The following is an 18,528-nucleotide window of genomic DNA, read 5'->3' as shown; positions in this document are numbered from 1 at the left end:
CTTTGAAAGTTTTCGATTCAGTATCCGGTGGAAGCAGAGGAAGAGGAAGAACTCACCTCCGTTAAAGAGATCAGGTGGAGAAGGACCTCAATTTGGCGCCACGTAGCGAAAAGAAGAAACAACTCGTCTATAACAGCGTAAGCTAATTGTAAACATTTAACAACCTGTCTGATTACACTATTCTCGACTATTTTGTCATTTTAGTAAATCGAGGTGGAAAGGAAATTTTTAGTATCATTTTCGGTTTTAGCACCCAAAATTAGCAAGAAACAGCCTCTCTAACATCACAGTCGCAAAATTACTGTTAACTAGTGTAATTTTTTAACTTTTAAGAGCTACATATATCCATAAGTGTGCCTGTGAAGTTAAATGGTAATTTTGGAACTTAGAAAACGCTGAGCGTTGTCAAATCATCGATCCACTCAGCTGCGCCTTTTTGATTACATATGTATGTACATACATATGTACAATGTTTGTATATCTAGCAATATTTATTTCCGTTCTAGTTATTCAGCAGTCTCACTCTGAAATTTGGTTACGCCCAATCATATCCTTTTCCAAATTATTCTCCGGTACTGTTAGTAGAGTGTGAAAATTATTAGACTTATTAATTATTACATTTATAAACACATATTTACACAAACATAATATGTATGCACATACATATGTATTTTTACGATTAAGAAATAAAATATTCCTATTTGATAAAGTTTGCGTCCAAAAAAGCAAGAGACTTAGTTTAAGTAAATTATTTACTGTTTACTACTATTAATACAAAAATAATAACAAATTAATATATTTCATATTGCACACTCATATAAAGGTTTCCTTAATTTTTTCTGTCTCCAAATCAGTTTCTTTTCTTGCAGGGTAGTTTAGAATATTTATTTTTGCCACAACTTGTCTCAAATTTTTGGATTAGTTGCATTTAAAGTGAAATAATTGTTGTAGTAGTGATGAATTCATTCAACATCGCACACTATGAAGCGTTAGAATAAAAAATTTACTTGTAAGCCTGTGTATCAAACTTAAAAATAGAGGCTCATTCTTAGCCTACTTCGGGGACGTTCACATATATGTACATACATATTTGCTTTGATATTTACTTAAGTATATTTATTTCAAATGTAAACTAACGCACATGATATACATACATACATATGTATATGTACGTGCTCATGTAAAATCACTTACATGTACAGATGTACCAGGTAGACGTTGGATTAAACTGCCATTGAGGTGAATGTTAGGTGCAAGAATAAAAATTATACCCCAAAAAAGTACATTTTCCTTGGATGCTAGTGGCAAAAATTAGGTGGTAGTATGTGAAAGTAACTGTCACTCTTTTGCTTAATTTTTCTATTTCAAAGAACATAACAGAAAATAATTAATTTCAAATATTTATGTACATACCTTCATATATAACAATCATACATATTTTTGCTTCTTAACTACATAAAATATGAGTACATACATATATATGTGCTTATGTTTATGATATAAATGTGTATGTCAATTTCGTTATGTGAAATAGGTGATTGGCAACGCGTTTGTGCCCATAATGTTGCCTATCATCAGGCGCAAGTTGAAATTAACAAACAGCTGTTTGCACATATGTGATTTCCACGATATGGTAACATTGTTGTTTAAATTGTAAGAAATGGTATGCGCGGGTTTATATCGAATTTAAATCGCTGTTTTTTAAAGTAAATCACATAATTGAAGTGTAAAAAATGAATCCGCCGCCCGCGCGACCTACAGGACGCTTTATACGCGGCCGCGGACGAGGTGGAGGTGCTTATCGTCCGTATTTTTATTTTCGTCGCAACGGACGTACGATACCAGCTGGTGGACGTGGAAATACTGATGCACCGGCTCGTGCAAATTACTCAGGCTGCCGTGGGCAAAGACGCGGAGCAATGCAAAATAATTATTTTACCCACCCACCGAATGTAGTATTAGATTCGTCTTTTCTGCGGCCAGAATGCTATGCTGCACCTGATGATATCCAAAACACCGTTCAAAGTTTTCGTGCGGATATGCCCCCATATTGCCCCGGCTGGCATTTATATTTTCCACAAGATCCCTATAATGAAACATCAGAGCTAGCAAATCGTATTAAAGCAGTTGAAGAGTATTTTATAAAAAATCAAGAGACTTATGTATTTAAAAAAATACAACACGAAAAGTACTTTAATTTGGAGGCAATACATGTTTGTGGCGACAAGGCACTTACAACTGTTTGGCCTAAGTTGAAAGAAGATATGCTGGAGCGAACGTCACGTACTCTAGCAACATTTGCCGTCGCCATGCACAAAGCAGTAACAATGTCTGCCGTAAATAGTGCAACCAGTCAGCTGGCCAGTAGCAGTACCGCTTATGTGCCTCGTTGTACTTTACCACGAAAAATATACGTACGACCGAACGGTTTTGCGGAAATTAATTTAATTTCACACTTGAATAGAACGATGATAGGGAACTTATGCAGTGTACGCGGAGCTGTGTCTGCCATAGGCATAGTAGAAGCGGCGGCCACATGGATAGCATATAAATGTCCGCGCTGTGGACAGGAGCAAGCAATGAGACAAACCGGTAAAAACAACGTATACATCCATAAATTGAATAATTCATATTATTTTTGATTTACAATAGGATTTTACATATCACGACCGCATAGCTGCAAAAGAGAAGGCTGTCTCGCGAAGAAGAATTTTATAGAACAGCGTTCCTCACCTTACACACGGATCACACCACAGCAAATTATACAACTTCAGGAGGCCAATCTACAAGCGCCTATTGACAGAGAATACGATTCATCAAGCATGCTTGATGTCGAGTTAAGATACGATTTGGTTGATACGCTCGTAGCAGGTGACGAGGTCATTATTTGTGGCATAATTAAAATACGTACATTGGACGACGAGCAGAATGCAAATCCACGTTCCTCTGTAACCACAAGTAAAATCTACATGAAAGCAGTTTCCATTAAGAAAGTAAAACATTTGGGACACACATTCACTCAGCGAGATATGGATGCAATTTCCATGATAAACTCTGAGCCTGATAGTTTTAAGCTTCTATCACATTCAGTTGCGCCTGAGTTACATGGACAAGAGATAGTGAAAGCAGGTATTTTGCTATCACTCTTTGGTGGCGCTGGTTCACAAATACACGAAGAGTCTGAGATTAACGTCTTATTAGTGGGTGATCCTGGTATTGGCAAATCCCATTTGCTCGAGATGTCTGCAAAAATTTCAGAAAAAGGTACTACAATTTCTCAAACTTTTCTTACAGAAGTATCTTTCATATTGCATATTTCTTTCTTCATAGGCACTTTCCTCAGTGGCAAACATTGGTCTCCCGCCACACAGTCTTTAACTACCGCACTTCAAGGTCGTACAAATCACATTCTCAGTTCGGGTGCACTCACTATTTCCAAAACAGGCCATTGCGCCATCGATGATATAGATCGTTTAGCTTCCCAACAGGATGCTTTAGTGCAAATAATGCAGTCGAAAATGGTCTCACTACCATTCTCAAATTTATATGCAACTATAGCTATGCCGACATCTGTTATTGCAGCCGCAAACCCACTTCGTGGTCACTACGATCACTCGCGACTACTCACCGACAACACACGTTTGAGCAGTGCATTACTCCAGCAATTTCACTTAGTATTTCTGCTATTGGATAAGTCGAACAAAGACTTGGACACCTCATTAACAGATCACATTAGAGCAATGCACGACGGCATAAAGAAAAATGCTGCGATTGCACAACGCTTCGACAGAAAACCGAAAACGAATAACTCCATGAACTTATCACTGGGTGATGAGGAATTGGATGATGAGCAATATGACTTAAGTGCGCGTTTAAAGCTAAAATACGATGATTTCAAAGAGGAGGAACTAGATTTGCTGCCGCCCATATTGCTGAAGAAATTCATAGGTAAGTTAGCAGTAAATGACTTCCTGTTTGACGGGTTAATTGTGAACATCTGATGGTCTTACAGCATATGCACGCCAACAATTGCGTCCTTTATTGAACGCTGAAGCTGCCGAAGCGCTTAAAACCTTTTATATGAGCTTGCGTGACAAAGTAGACGAAGAGCAAAGTTACAGTGTATCAACAAGGTAATTCAGATTTTAATAATTTTTCTACTTAACTGATGTAAAATTAGAATTTGAGGTTAGGTTCGGTTAACAAGTTCTACATACATATGTATGTGAACACTTAAGTAATTTTAAGGACTACTGTAGAGTTGTAGTGACAAAATTCTACCGAGTTGACAGTCCTTTGCTGGATAAAAATTCCGGGTCCGTTCCGTTTATGTAGAGCCGATCGTCGTGGGTATGGATTCTGCCGAGTTAATTATCTTTGACCGATTAAAAATTAAATTCGATTCAGGTTCGCTCCGACTGTCCTGGAAATAATGTTAAGTTGTTTCGCAATGCTTTGCTATTCTAAGAACTCCTTTTTTTTATTGGAAGCTGATTTCACTATAATAGAGATTGTTCTAGCTAAACCCATTTAATAACAGGGTTTTATCTAAAGGGGAACAGTTCTTTTTAACCAATAATGGAAAAGTTTCGGTTTTCGATCTTATGTAATATTACTCAGTTATTGAACTCTTTGCACTAAACAAAAGTATTTCAAATATTAAAAATATATGTATATATTTATAAATAAAAAATCTCCTTAGTCAAACTAAGTAATACAAGTGATAGGCAGATTGATTTTATGAGATAAGTCTTTCGCACAACCATTATTGGCAATCTGTTTCCATTAGTTGGGCAACTGTGGCAAGCGCAATTAATTTTTAAAATCAACGCATGAGCTTCAGCAGTGCAGAAGTGGGCAATTCAACCAAAACAGCCAATACCAGAGATAGTAGATAAGAAACCACCATAGTGGAGAGTATAAAGTAGAACTGAAAATAAAAAATATAAAATTGTTAAAATAAAAATATTTTAAAACACTGCAATCACTTACCATAACGCCAGTGCCAAAGTAGAGCGGCGTTCTCAAAGTGCCCAACACAACGCGTGACACGAATATATGTATTACGAAGGCGCCGTATGTAAGACGTCCCAAAATACGGAAGATAGGCAGACAAGAAAACTTGCGGAATAAACCTGCAATTGGAATTCATGAATTCTACTTTACTTCTCAACTTCACCAAAGCTATTGACTTTACCGCCAACTTTGCAAGCCATGCCCACAACAAATACGCCCAGACCCAGCCCCCAGTTGTTGCGTTGTATGGCAGCATAAACGCTGTTCCAAAATCGTGGTTGCTCCTCGTAGTAGTGCTGATAAATGGGATGCGCCGATAGCAACCATAGCACACCAATCGGGATGAGGGCGTACCAAAGGCATTGGAACAATTTGTTTTTATGCAATTTAAATTGTTTTTCCGAAATCTCACTATATGCGATGGCGGCAAGCACGCCGCAAAAATAGCAGGCGAAGTTCATGTGAAACGGCGCATAGAAATCGCTGAATTCGCGATCGTCTATAAACGAGTCCTTTTGCGTTCTGTTTAAGGGAGGGAAATATACAGAAATAAATGGAATAATTTATAAAATTTTTGAACTAACTGTGGCGATGGCACAAAGAAGGGATCGTAGTCGCCGAAGTATGCTATAAAGCCGGGCAGCACATAGAAAAATCCGCCAACACAGCCAAACAGCCAGTTGCGCATGTGCGGCCATCTGTGGGCGTAAAAAATTACTTGTATAATTTCCTGTGTATCAAGTGATTTGTACGACACTTACTTGTGCGCCAAAATCAGTAAGAGCAATGATATCATAAATGAGAAAGTATCGGAAGCCAGATACCAACTCTGGAGCATACACTGTAGGCAGGGAAAAGAGAGCATGATTAGTGCGAACTAAGAAGGATGAGTTTTAATTGTAATGTAGAAAGTTTTATACAATATATTGCAAGTTATGTAACCAACCCTAATGTGTTTAATTTATCTAAAATGTTTATTAATCATCCTCATAATCGCTCTTAATAAGACTACGTTCAGAGGCGGACTCTTTTGTTGCTCATTATCGGCAAATTATCCCTTGGTGTCGTGTTCACACGAGCGATGCGAGTCCAAAAACTTGAGTCGGACAATTTTCATATCACATTCTGAAATTCTTGTGCGTTTCATGTACGAAGTGCACAAAAATATTTTCGATTAGCTAATTTTTACACTTATTCAACCTTTTCAAAAACATTTCTCACATATTATGAATATTTGTATACATATTTCTACATTATATAAACAAAAATTGATAATAAAATTCAAAATTTGCAACATAATGTAAATATTCCGTTGAAACCGAGCGTTAATGCAACCTTGAAAATAATTTCAAGTTAGGCACTGTTATGCACAACAACATGAAGCGTGTCACCCCAGCGCGTTTCCTTCGTCTTTTCTCGTCGTTCCGTCGCCAAAAAAATGTAGATTTGGGCGACAAAAGAGTCCTCTTGCGAACATAGTCTTAGTTCCCGCTATTTTACTCACCTTCTCATTATTGCGATAGTAGTTATTGATATAGAGCAGGTTAACCCACCAATTTTTGCGACAAGCGAGCTGCTCGCGCTCCACAATGTGTCGCCAAAGTGGCCCACCAGGATTTTCAAAGTACACGCCGCTCAATAAGATGACAAAAGCATATGGTACGGTCAAACTGCAATTAAGGAGTGCATAAAGTCAATTCAAGCACACCTAACGCCTTCACAACTCACCGCAAATAGCGAAATATGTTGAACTTAATAAACACCTCCACATACTCTCGATTGCTCAAGTCATTCTTATTTTTCGTCAACTCTATCCAATTGATGGTGAGCAACAAGCCGCTAAACACAAAGAAAGTGATCGTAATCAAACCGCCCGATATCAGCAGTGTGCCAGCAACTGTGTGCAGCAAACGCTCATTGTCCTGTGGATTACTCATGGCGCCTTCGTACAGTATCCAATTGGTGTGTGCGAAAACCACCAAGAACATGCAGAAGAATTTGAAGCAATCCAGAAAGCGCAGATCGCGCCCCAATTTGCCGACCGGCTCCTGATTCAGCCGATACCAGTTGCGCACAATTGAGAAGCTCACACACAAACGCTTCACTATTGCGTTTAAATTAAGTAAAAACTTCATGTTTGTTAAGCAAAGTGAGAAAAGAGACTTACCTCGTCCCGTTATCGCGCTTTTGTAGTGATCCTCTTTGGATATTTCCTTATCCCCAGGCGTGTACTTGCAGTATAAGTCGAATAAACTGCTGGCGGCTACCAGAAAAATCAACACCAAAGTGGTTGTGTAGAAGGTGAGATTCCACGTATCTGCATACATATAAATAAAATAACGATTATAACTGTTTTCAGGCGAATTTCGCATTATTGTTGTTTTTATGCCTAAATCTCAATTGTTATTGCAAATCGTAGTGCAATAGTCATTTCATATACAGTAATTTTGCTAAAAGCGAAATTTATACGGAAATGTTAGAATGCCTTACGGCCACTACGTGATCGCACTCGAAATATCCCTTAATATCTGTTTACATTTTCAATGAACTGTTACATAATAGCTTGCTCAGTTGGGACATTAATAACACTAGTAATGCATCACTCACCCATTTCGACAGTTTTATAATTGGTTTCGCAATATTCAATCATGCTCAGCGCCTTTAGTCCATGTGTTTGTTGTAATTTCAAATTAATGCATTGGTTCAATAAGGTGTTATATCGCTGGCGATTCGTCCCCTCGGCGCTGAACAGATTAACATATGTATTGAGCTGTAATTAAGCACGAAATATATTTTTATATTTAAAATTTTACTTTGAAACTGAATCAGCAATAAAAACAGCATTTTCGATACATAACTAAATGTTAATTCCATGATTCTGCAAGAAATCTACATATCAACTGGTTTCTCCACAATCTTCCCTTTTTACTATGTGACCGCTCGGCAACATACGCTTTGAAATTAAGGCTCACAACCTACTACCGTTACGGCGAGCATACACAGCTAACACATAAACAAAAATTTAAAATTCAAATATTTGTGCGTTAATGTTCTGTGAAGCCCAACAATCTGATTCTGGATCTCAATCGATTAATTTAGTTCATTTTTACACTTTTAGTAACAAAAAACGAGCATGCTTGTAAAGCACGGAGTGTAAGCAAAAACAGAAAATGCTCTGCGCCCAGCAGCCAAGCACGCGCCAGACAGCTTTTGCGACTTTTTCTCAAGCTACCCGTGAGTAACAATAAAGATATGCTAATGACATTACATATGCAAATTAGGAAAGGTAGGCAAAAAAAAAAAAAAACAAAAACAAATAACAAATAAATGAAATCTCGAAAAGTTCAATCACGTGCTTAGTTAGCCATACCTTGCTGTTGTTGGTGAGTAGACCAGCGTAAAGTTCTTTGACCACATCCGCTTTGACATCTGCCAAGTCCTCCTCGCACCAGCGCAGACATAGACCAAAGTACAAGTGCCTGTGATCGAAGTGATGTTTGTGGTATTTCGATATGTCGGTGATCGCCCGCCAAGCCTCCGAGTCGTCTTGCGGCAGCACCTCGGCACGCACAAAGCAATATGTTTGTTGGCTTTTATACTCTTCTAAACAACGATCGTAATCGTCAAAGTCATACAAATTCGGCATTTTAAAGTACTCGGTCACTGCAAGTTAGCGTGGGAAGATAAATAGTTCGTTAATTTATTGTAGTCGTAATTTCAATGTCCTATGCACAATACACATAATGGATAAATAATATTAGAAATCTGCAAGGGCACTCGTTAGTCACTTAAAAAATTAAAGTTGGCTCTTAAGACTTATTTAACTTTAGTGAGTCTTGAAATCTTTAAAAAATACGCTGCTTCTTTTTTTCTAGTACAAAAAAGTTGCATGGAAAATGTAAATAACTGATTATCGAAAATCTTTGGTATTGAGCGAAATGTGTTAAAATTTTATAGAATTAAAAAAACTCCAATGTGAGTATAACTAAAATGTGTGTTCTGTTGGGTCACGTAACCATTTTAAATAAAAAAAAATGTGAGCTGTTTAAAACTGTTATTTCAAAAGCCTAAATCCCTAAATAATGTGACACGGTTTTTATAAATTTTGACAAAAATATTACTGTGCTCGAAATCGGTGTGACACATGACATAGTGATATGACTATCTGTTAAATCGGCTCAAGTTGAGCATTTTTTGTTCGTAAATATTAACATTTATTTTGTATATTTTTCCATTGACATTACATAAGTCATTCGAAAAGCCATTGTTTTTCCATCGCAACAGTCATATTTAAGATCAACAACCTTATTAATCATCTTACAACGAACTTGACATGTGTGCGTCTTTTGTTTTTGAATTGATGTGACAGTTTTTGAGCTTTTGGGGTTTCATCTAACAGACATTACGAAACGTCTTTGGCATAATAGAAGATATATATAAAAATAAAATACGTTCCAAAATAAACATTTGCCAAAATATCGCAACTTATTTGTGGTAATATTATTTTGTAGTTGGCGCATGCCTTAGAGCTTTTCATGTCGGCATGCGAGCTTTAGTGAGTATGGCGTTCAACACTAAAGCTAACTGGTATACAAGATGTAAGGTTCGATTTCTAATTTATGTCACAAAGGAAGTGTAGAATCGTTTTCTCACTCCCTTCGAGCTTGCCGCTATGGCAGGTGCTGTTATATTATATTATGCATATGGTTTTATATTGCCATCTGTTTTGCGCCATTTGTTCAAATTGGCTCCCTTTTGTTCGCTTTTAGCGGAAACGGTACTGTCTCTGCCTCGGAATCATCTACAGAGGCTCCTGACTGAGACAGCTTGTCTGTATTTTCGTTGAATGCTAGTGAATTTAACGCCTTTCCCTGCTTTGTTTACTAAGCTGCTGTTGATCTTCGGCGATGAAAAGGCTTCTGACATTCTGTGTAAATGGTCGCTTTCTGTATCCTCCCGTGAATGTTCTGTAGAACTCCACAAGCGCTCTCTACGCTTAGCTCTTCCGCTAGGAAGATTTTTGCTGAGTTTGGTAGACGGAAAGATAGAGAGATATCAAGATTTTCGGAGTATAGCCGCATCCCTACATCGCAGTCCATTTTCGACCCGTCCTTATAGATTGAGATAGTATTCTTCTCCCTTACTTAATCTCTCCTCCATTCACGTTTAGAGGTTATTCTCGCCTGGAAGTCACTTTTGTAGCCCAACCTTGAGAGAATATAGCCTGCTTTATTTAGATTAGGACATGACTTAAACATTGCGTTAAACCCGTCGTCTTTTGAATCCATATAATTTTCTGCTGTTATATTGTTTATTTAATGCTGGCCACCAAACCAGTACTCCACTCCCTATGACTATATTCGATTTCAGACCAGAGTTCCTGCTGAGCATTCTCCTGCAGGTGTAATACGTCATATGAGCTTTCAGTAAATAAGTTCGGCCATGACTTTGAATAAAGAGGAAGGTGAAATTAATTAAAATGCTGGCAGCAATTTTTAACAATTTTTTCATTTTTTGTTTAATACTTTTTTTTATTTTATATTCTTTTTTTATTTTATATTTTTTAAATTTTTTTTTCGTTATTTAATTATTTTTTGATTTTTATTTTGCTTATTGTTTGCATATTTTGCAATCCTTATATTCAACAGTATTCTTCCTTGTTGCCACTGACTCACAATAAATGTCCGTTACATTTACCGGTTTAATGATACAAGTTTCCAATGCCATCGTTTCGATCACTTTCCATTTTTGCATTTTCTGCATTTTGATTGAATTTAATTTGCTACATTAAAGAGAAGGGCAAACGAGTTCAAGTTCAGCATTCGATTTCTTCTGCAAGGAGCTGTTAAGTGATATATATACATACATATGTATGTGTGTATTTAAAATATAGCTATGTATATGTATTTTTGTATGTATCAGACATCCTACGAAATTCTAGAAATTGCTTATATTCTGTAATTGGTGGGAAGAATTCGAATGGAAATTTTATAGCCTTATAAATGTAAATCGGCATGGGTAACACATATGCGTACTTTATATGTACATATGTATGTGTAGTATAAAAGAATCGCCACTACTCAACAAATCTGAAGGGAAAATTTGCTACTGATGTGCTAGGAGCTCTGTGGGGCATTGGACGTATCCTGATTACGAATTTGAGTTAAAAAGTTTTTCATCACAGCTATTTTGGTAATTTTAGTAAATGATTTAAACGCTACAGCACTTGACTGCAACACGAAAAATCCTATGTGTTAGCAAATTCTATCTATTATTATCGGCTTTTGCAACCCAAGTTTAGCAAGAAACAGCCACGAACCTCACAGTCGCAAAATGGCTGTAAACTAGTGTTCTAGTGCGTTTAAAATACAAAAGACTTAAGCAACAAACTTGCCCATACAGCTGCACTTGCATATGTAGTAGTTATAGCTGTACATATGAACATACACGCTTGGGTTCTTTGATTATTGTAAACACTTCCTTCTTGGATACTCAAGGTCGCATAAACGCTTTGAATATTACCTGGCTTTAATATTACGGCTTCGGAATACATTTCTCACATATGTATAAACACACACACATATTTTTTTTTGACAATGATACTACTAATAAGTGTGTAAAAGAGTCCTGCAATCATTATTTTCACTTTAAAAATACTTTGAAAAAAAAAAATTTACGAAAAAGAAGAAGCAAATAATGATTAAAATTCATAGTTATATGCATATCCGAGAGATTTAGTAAAATTATTATCCGTTCCACTTACTATTCATTTCGTAGCCACTTGCCAACCGCGCAAGACAACATACCAGCGTGATAAACCACAAGGATATCTTGCAAAACATTGCCATATTTAAATTTAATTTTTATAATATTATTCTTTCTGTTTTTCTCTTTTATTTCAATACACAATTTCTTAATTTCACTATAACGTTTATATGCACTTTTATATGTTTATTTTTTGTTCTTCATTTTCCATTATTTGCACCCCCACATCTCAACACTTCCTTTTACTTTCACAATAAATGAACCCACTAAATTCTAGCGGTTTTGTTTAAAAGTCAGGGAAGGGCGACCGCGTGCTTCGGCTGTTACAAAAGGAATGAGCACACGAGATGAGGCGACAACTTTCGTCTAGCTGAGGTTGGTTGCGTTCTGTCGCTTCTAGCCATGTTAATCTTACAGACATACATACACACGTATTCATGAGCATCGAACCAGTTGATATTGTTGGCGAAAATATTACACGCCGCTGCTGTTTATGGCTTCTGCTGTTGATGTGTTGATGCTGTTCGCACCAAGCTGATTTGTGGTAAAAGCGGTTAATTATCATGCGTGAGGCTTTTATGAAAACCAAAACAAAAAATAGGCGAGTTTTTGGTTTTTTTTAGCGCTAATCAATGCAAATTTGTATATCCCCAAATCTAAATATGAAAACCCAAAAATAAGCGGCTTATATATATACACATGAATGTAGTTGTATGGTAGTTCAGTTTTTAACACAATCATTTTATAAATTTGCGCCTTTTTTTAGGTAATGACTTAATTGTATCTTTATATAAAGTTGTGCTGTGAGTAGTATCCAAGAATGTTCTTGTCTGGTAACTTGTCTTTCAAAATGAAAGTGTTTTTCTAGCTAAACTTTTTTTTTAACTACTCTAAAGGGGTTATATGGGTTTACTTGGGTAAAAAAAGTATTTTTTCATAATTTTTTTTTCATATAAAAAAAAGAAGTATTTTATTAGAATTTTTTATTGTTACAAACATACACTATTAACAAAGAAATTCTGAAATTTTTGGAACAAAATATTTTAAACTCCTAAACTCCTCATCTAAAGTGAAAAAATATGATAATGATAAAAATAAAATTTTGGCAGGCAATTTTACAAAAAAAATTAAAATTTCGCGATTTTTTAGGAATTGTTTCTCAAAAACATGTGTTAACCTTCATTAAGATCGATTGAGTAGTTTTTTAGAAATCTTGCCAACCGACTTCAAAACCACAGTATCGAGAAAAACGCGTTTAAAGATGGCGCACTTGGCCTAGTTAGCCTGGAGCGCACAAGTTCTCAATGCTGTATCTCCGAAACTATTACTGGGATCAACTCGAATATTTAGGAGAATATTGTAGTAGTAGTAGAAAGGGAACCAAATCAGTTTATTCTCGCTTGCAAAACAGATCCTCAATTCAGAGTTAATATAAAACAATCACTACCAATTTTACGAAGGTTGCCTTTTATATTTCCAGATCTGGCAACCCTAAAGTTGCAATCCGGCAACTCACAACTTTATCGTAAAGTTTGATAATTTTGATGTTATAGATACTCAGAACGTTTTGACATACAAGCGCTGTTTGTGCTGTTCACAGTAACTTAAAATGTTCTTCTCTTAAACGCGAACATTGTCGCGTGATTATTTTTTACGACTTTCGGCGTTGATTAACTCATCAAGAGCTTAATTCCGTTTTTGGCGATGAAGCTCCATCAAGGACCAGTGTTTATCGATGGTATGGTGATTTCAATCGAGGTCGTAGATCACTCAAAGACGGACTTCGTGAAGGTGATCCAAATTGCGTTGTTCCGGTAACCTTTGATGCTGTGCACAAACCAATATTGCCAGGAAAACAAATTTCTTCACTACGACAATGCGAACTCTCACACATCGACTGAAATAACTGCATTTGCGTTTATATGGCGTTTTGGATGCATGTTTTTGAGAATCTCAATCAGAGTGGAAAAAGTGCTTCGACAATTGTTTCAAAGGCATGAAAAATTTTATAGATCTTTATGGCGAACATTTAAAAAAACAATACAAAAAATTAAAAAAAAACAATAAAGCGATTTTCGATGATTAAATTTGTTTTTGTTCTCGAATCCCGAAATAGTATCTTCATCTTATATAGCATCTTCGTCAGCACAGATCGAGAAGCCACTTGGCGTCTTCGGTGAATTTCTTTTTTTATCCTACAAGCTTTTGCTGGTATGATTAAAGATTAAGTTTGCGAGCTGAAAAGTTGCTGAAGAAGAACGGTTGTAAAGAGGGGTTCCCATACATATTTCATTAATAAACAAGCATTTAAAGTGTTGATATATTCCCAGTGCACAGTTATTTCATGTTACACACACGCACATTTCGGCAACCACGTGTTATCATTTAAACTCGTACTCATTAGTTTTCATTGTTATTGTTTTAACTATTTTGTTATGGTGAATCAGCATTTTTTCAAGATGCTAATTTTGTAAAATATTCAATTAAATTATCTTGAATGGCCTGTTGATATTTTGCATAGTCAAATTATCAAAAAATTTAGTGTTGATTTCGTTGATATTTTTTTCGTCTTTTAAGAGAATATTTACTAACAGAAATATAAACATGCCTAAATGCCTTTAAAAAGTTTCGCCTTTCGCCAATTGAGCATAAAAAAATGAATTTTCATTGAAAACAATCTTAAACGCACGTCGAAGAAGATAAGCTTTAACAAGGACCGCAAGAATTACTAATTCAGCATTCTAGAGAGCTATTCAAACTAGTTTCGGTTTCGGTTTGTCATTACTATAGAAATGTGTACAAGTATATCGCTAAATAAATTACACCTAAACCTATTACGTTTATTTCAGCCACCTTGAGGGTCTAATCCGTCTCGCACAAGCACGTGCGCGTGTCGATTTCTCCGAAGAAGTTACGAGACTTCACGTACGTGACGTTCTCTGCATCGTACGGCACAGTATAGCGGATACGGCGCTGAGCGATTATGTCGATAGAAATCCAGCCACGGCTACCGCGTCCACCAGTCAACGGGGTACGGTGAAGAAATTCATACAAATGCTGCAGTTGCGTTCCAGTGCATTGGGCAGACGAATATTCGACTACGACGAAATTAAGGATATGGCGGGACGAGCCGGGATCTCGTGTGGCGTTAGCAATTTGGTGGAAATGGTGAACCTGCAGGGTTACCTGCTGAAGAAGGGTCCGAATATGTATGAAGTGATGACCGATTAGCCGCTGATATGAATATGTGTATTATTATGTTTGAATTATGCTAATATACATATAAATATGATGTAAGATGACCATATTCTTTAATTTTCTATATCATCAGATATGTAAATAGTGACTTTAAGTTTAAATACACATTCTTGAATACATTTTAATTTGATATTTGTCTCTGCCGGTCTCACAATTTGTTGATGTTTATTAAGTACAATCTTTTCAGCGGACAACTCTATTAACTGGACAGAAAGGCTGGTAACCAGACATTGAGAAAGCAGCCTTAAATTCGTTATTTTTCCAATGAAATTTTTATGTATGAACATATTCAAAATTAAACCCCAAATACAATGCCTTCGATTCTTATACCGATGAAAACGTTTTCGCCTTTATTCATAACTAAAAGTTTCACTGTATTGAATACTTTATTATATGAATAATAGTATAAAAAGTATACACAGCACCGCGTGGTCGGATCTACTAGTAGATATACTATATATTATATTCATCACGTTGTATTGAATATACAACGATAGATCCAAAATGAATAAAGGTGCGGTAGTGACGAGACTTCCGGCTAAACTTTCCTAGTACGTCTCGATTATATACTTAGTTACGTTAATGACACAAACACTAGAGCTGAAACGTCTAAAGACAAAAAGTTGTTCGAAAATGCTGAAATGAAATTGATTGCTACACAAAACGTGCAAAATTATAGGCAAATCTGGCGTAGTTGACAAATCCAATATAGACAGGACTTATTCGCATTCGCATTCACAATGCATATTGCATGACATTCGTCTGTTGAGAAACGCTCAGCAAAACTTTACACAAATTATTATAGCATCATTAAAAATATTATAGCAACATTCTTTAAACATTTTTTTTCTTTACTAATGCCCTCGATGCTCCGTGGTCATACCTCTTAAGGGGTCCTCTTACATAATTGTGCAAAAAGTACCTAATATTTGATCTTTTTTTGAAGAAGTAAACTGACTTAGACATGTGCGATATTCTGCAATATGTTTATTCAAGTTTCATCTATAAAATCAGAATTTTTGAGCGTCGGGTGTCAAAAATGGCGGCTCCAGCAAAAGGTGTTTTGAAAACCGACCTCATTAGGGGGCACGCTACATGCCGCAGTTCGTTGTCTACAAGCACAAATTCAAACGAATCCTAATGATAACATTCTGTAGAGACGTCCCAACCTAAAAAACATGAAAAAATTCGTTATAGAAACAAAATGGCGGCCACTTGAAAATAAAGTATCGTTTTTTCGCATGATTTTTCCACTTTGACTTATTGTAAAAAATCGTTCATAATCAAAATATTGCGATTTTTTAGGTTACAGCGTCGGAGAATTTTGTCTTCTTTTAGGCGGGCAAAACGCGAAGATAATTGGTTGAATGGTACAAAAACGAGAATGCCCGCAGATTCGAAAAAGCTTGTTTCGAGGAAACGCGTGTCAAATTTTCAAAGCGTCCGTCAATGCTCAGGACATAGTTCCATTCAAAGTCGTGTTGCGACGGAACTAATTTACGGATCGAAAAAACATTTCACCAACATATTCTAGACAATTTAAGCCTTCGATTTGTACAATAAAAAAAAAATCGATTTTTTAAAGAAATTTTAAGAGGACCCCCTTAAGCAAGTCAGGAGAAAATTATTATCTCTTTTAATCATCAAAAAGACAAAAGTCAATTTTCTTGGTTTTTAAATATTTTTTTTTATATATTTTGGAAATACACATACATATATTCTCCGTGTGTTTTTATTGGAATACAATACCAACTTTTCAATGCATTCCTCTTCACAAATATTACACATGTGAAGTATAATTTATTTTACTTAATAATAAGAGTACAATGTCTTTTATGCTACATCAGTTTAAATTAACTATTCAATAACCACATTCGCTACTAATTTATGTATAATTCTAGGCATTCATTATAGTAACTACAATTCATACATTTCTCTCCCGCAACGTCGGCTACGACGGACAATTACCGTTCAGTTTATGTTTATTTTTTCATTAATACTTAACATTCCACTGCTAGCTCTTAATACTAGTTCATATTTCATTTCTAAAATTTTTGATAATATTTAATACACAATATTTGTTCGTTTATTTTTTTCTCTTCAAGTAATTACAACATTCGGTGCATTGAATTGTTTAGGTGATTTTACAATTTTATACGCGTCTTTGTTTTTTTTTTTGTTTTGGTTATAATAACTTGCAATAACTACATACTATATTAAAATCAATATATTTTATTTTCGTTATTTCTTTTTACTACCCATTGTACAGTGGCTTACTTAAATTGAGAACATAAATTTGCAGGTTATAAATGATTACTACAGTAAGGCCTATGTATACTAATAGTGGTTTTTGATCTTAAATAAAAATTTGGTTAGAACGCGGTGTCTCAACTGAATAAACCCACTAATTCTGTGCGTTAGATAAACATAAAAACATTATATACCTTATATCTTATAAATTTTTATAATTTATTAACTCATTATAACCCGCATTAGTGTTTTCCAAATGAAATAGAAATCGTGAATATCTGTAAAATTAGGTTATTTTCCTTTCGAGGTTTCTGCCAGCGATTTAATATGCGCTTGAAATTGTCTTCAATCAAAAGTTATTATTTCTTTAATGATTCTGTGGTGCTTGAATCCGCTATATGGCGAGGTATTAATTAAAAAACAAATTCCAATCGACTGTGCCCCGAAAAGCCGAGGTGCAAATATTTTTCCAAAAATTTATCCATGATTCATGAATTTATCCCTTTACGTGTAGCCAGTGTGTAATATCGAACAAACATGGAAATTTTGTACGTTTTGATTTATTAGTGAACTTCTTTAGTGATAGATAGTCCCGTTAAGTTTCAATTATGGACCCTTGGGGTTCATACCATAGCCCTCGTACATTTGAAACGGTTCAATTAATCAGTTTGGTTCGTTTTTTATAATTTATAAAATGCACAAAATTGTAGGGTTTCGTTTAAGTTGCTCAAAAATGTTTATAAGAATTAAATGTGAGATTCAAAAGTTTCTCTTATTAAGATTCAAACAAAAATAGCCATATTTTAATTTAAATATAAAAATATTTGTTCGTTAAAATTTTTCAGAATATTATATAATACATTCAATTACATTTTAGAATTTATTTAAAATTAAAATATATTTGATTTTTGTTATTGTTTTTTTGCTGCAAAATCGAATATAATCAGGACATACATATATACATATATTATATACAAACATAAAAATATAAATATAATTCCATTTTTCACCACTTATGCATACATATATGCAGAGAAGAGCGTAAAAAAAAAACACATAAATTAACAAAACACTTTTTACTTACATATAAAATTAAACGCTAATTTATTTTTGTTGTACATTTATGCTACTCAGTCTGAAAAGAAACTGCAAAACAGCGAAAAAATTTTGTTTTCTTTCAAATAAAATAAATCAGTTTTAATTTTGCTAATTTTTTCTTCAAGTTTTTCTTCCGTTCTA

The 18,528-nt window shown here is 35.3% G+C and overlaps 2 protein-coding genes across 3 annotated transcripts; one reads left to right on the top strand and one right to left on the bottom strand.

The window, feature by feature from the left end:
• The first annotated feature begins 1,663 nt into the window (after positions 1-1,663).
• LOC120782308 (DNA replication licensing factor REC) lies at positions 1,664-15,169 on the top strand. Of its 2 annotated transcripts, none has more exons than XM_040114524.1 (5): positions 1,664-2,592; positions 2,653-3,264; positions 3,331-3,948; positions 4,013-4,133; positions 14,631-15,169. In XM_040114524.1, the coding sequence occupies exons 1-5, from the start codon at positions 1,734-1,736 to the stop codon at positions 15,010-15,012; spliced, it is 2,592 nt and encodes an 863-aa protein (XP_039970458.1). In that variant the 5' UTR covers positions 1,664-1,733; the 3' UTR covers positions 15,013-15,169. The 2 variants fall into 2 exon arrangements, with proteins under 2 accessions (XP_039970458.1, XP_039970459.1); XM_040114525.1 differs by lacking the exon at positions 14,631-15,169 and adding an exon at positions 13,262-13,757.
• LOC120782310 (nose resistant to fluoxetine protein 6) lies at positions 4,651-12,094 on the bottom strand. The gene is made up of 11 exons (XM_040114526.1): positions 11,780-12,094; positions 8,387-8,679; positions 7,624-7,786; positions 7,184-7,333; positions 6,745-7,120; positions 6,521-6,686; positions 5,778-5,857; positions 5,601-5,714; positions 5,198-5,538; positions 4,993-5,135; positions 4,651-4,930 (listed from the first exon to the last, which is right to left on the bottom strand). Exons 1-11 carry the CDS (start codon positions 11,862-11,864, stop codon positions 4,826-4,828), a joined length of 2,016 nt encoding a protein of 671 aa, XP_039970460.1. The 5' UTR covers positions 11,865-12,094; the 3' UTR covers positions 4,651-4,825.
• Positions 15,170-18,528: the final 3,359 nt, after the last annotated feature.

Source organism: Bactrocera tryoni, chromosome 1 (genome assembly GCF_016617805.1).
Source record: "Bactrocera tryoni isolate S06 chromosome 1, CSIRO_BtryS06_freeze2, whole genome shotgun sequence".
NCBI lineage: Eukaryota > Metazoa > Arthropoda > Insecta > Diptera > Tephritidae > Bactrocera > Bactrocera tryoni.
This window is presented reverse-complemented; position numbering and strand designations above follow the sequence as displayed.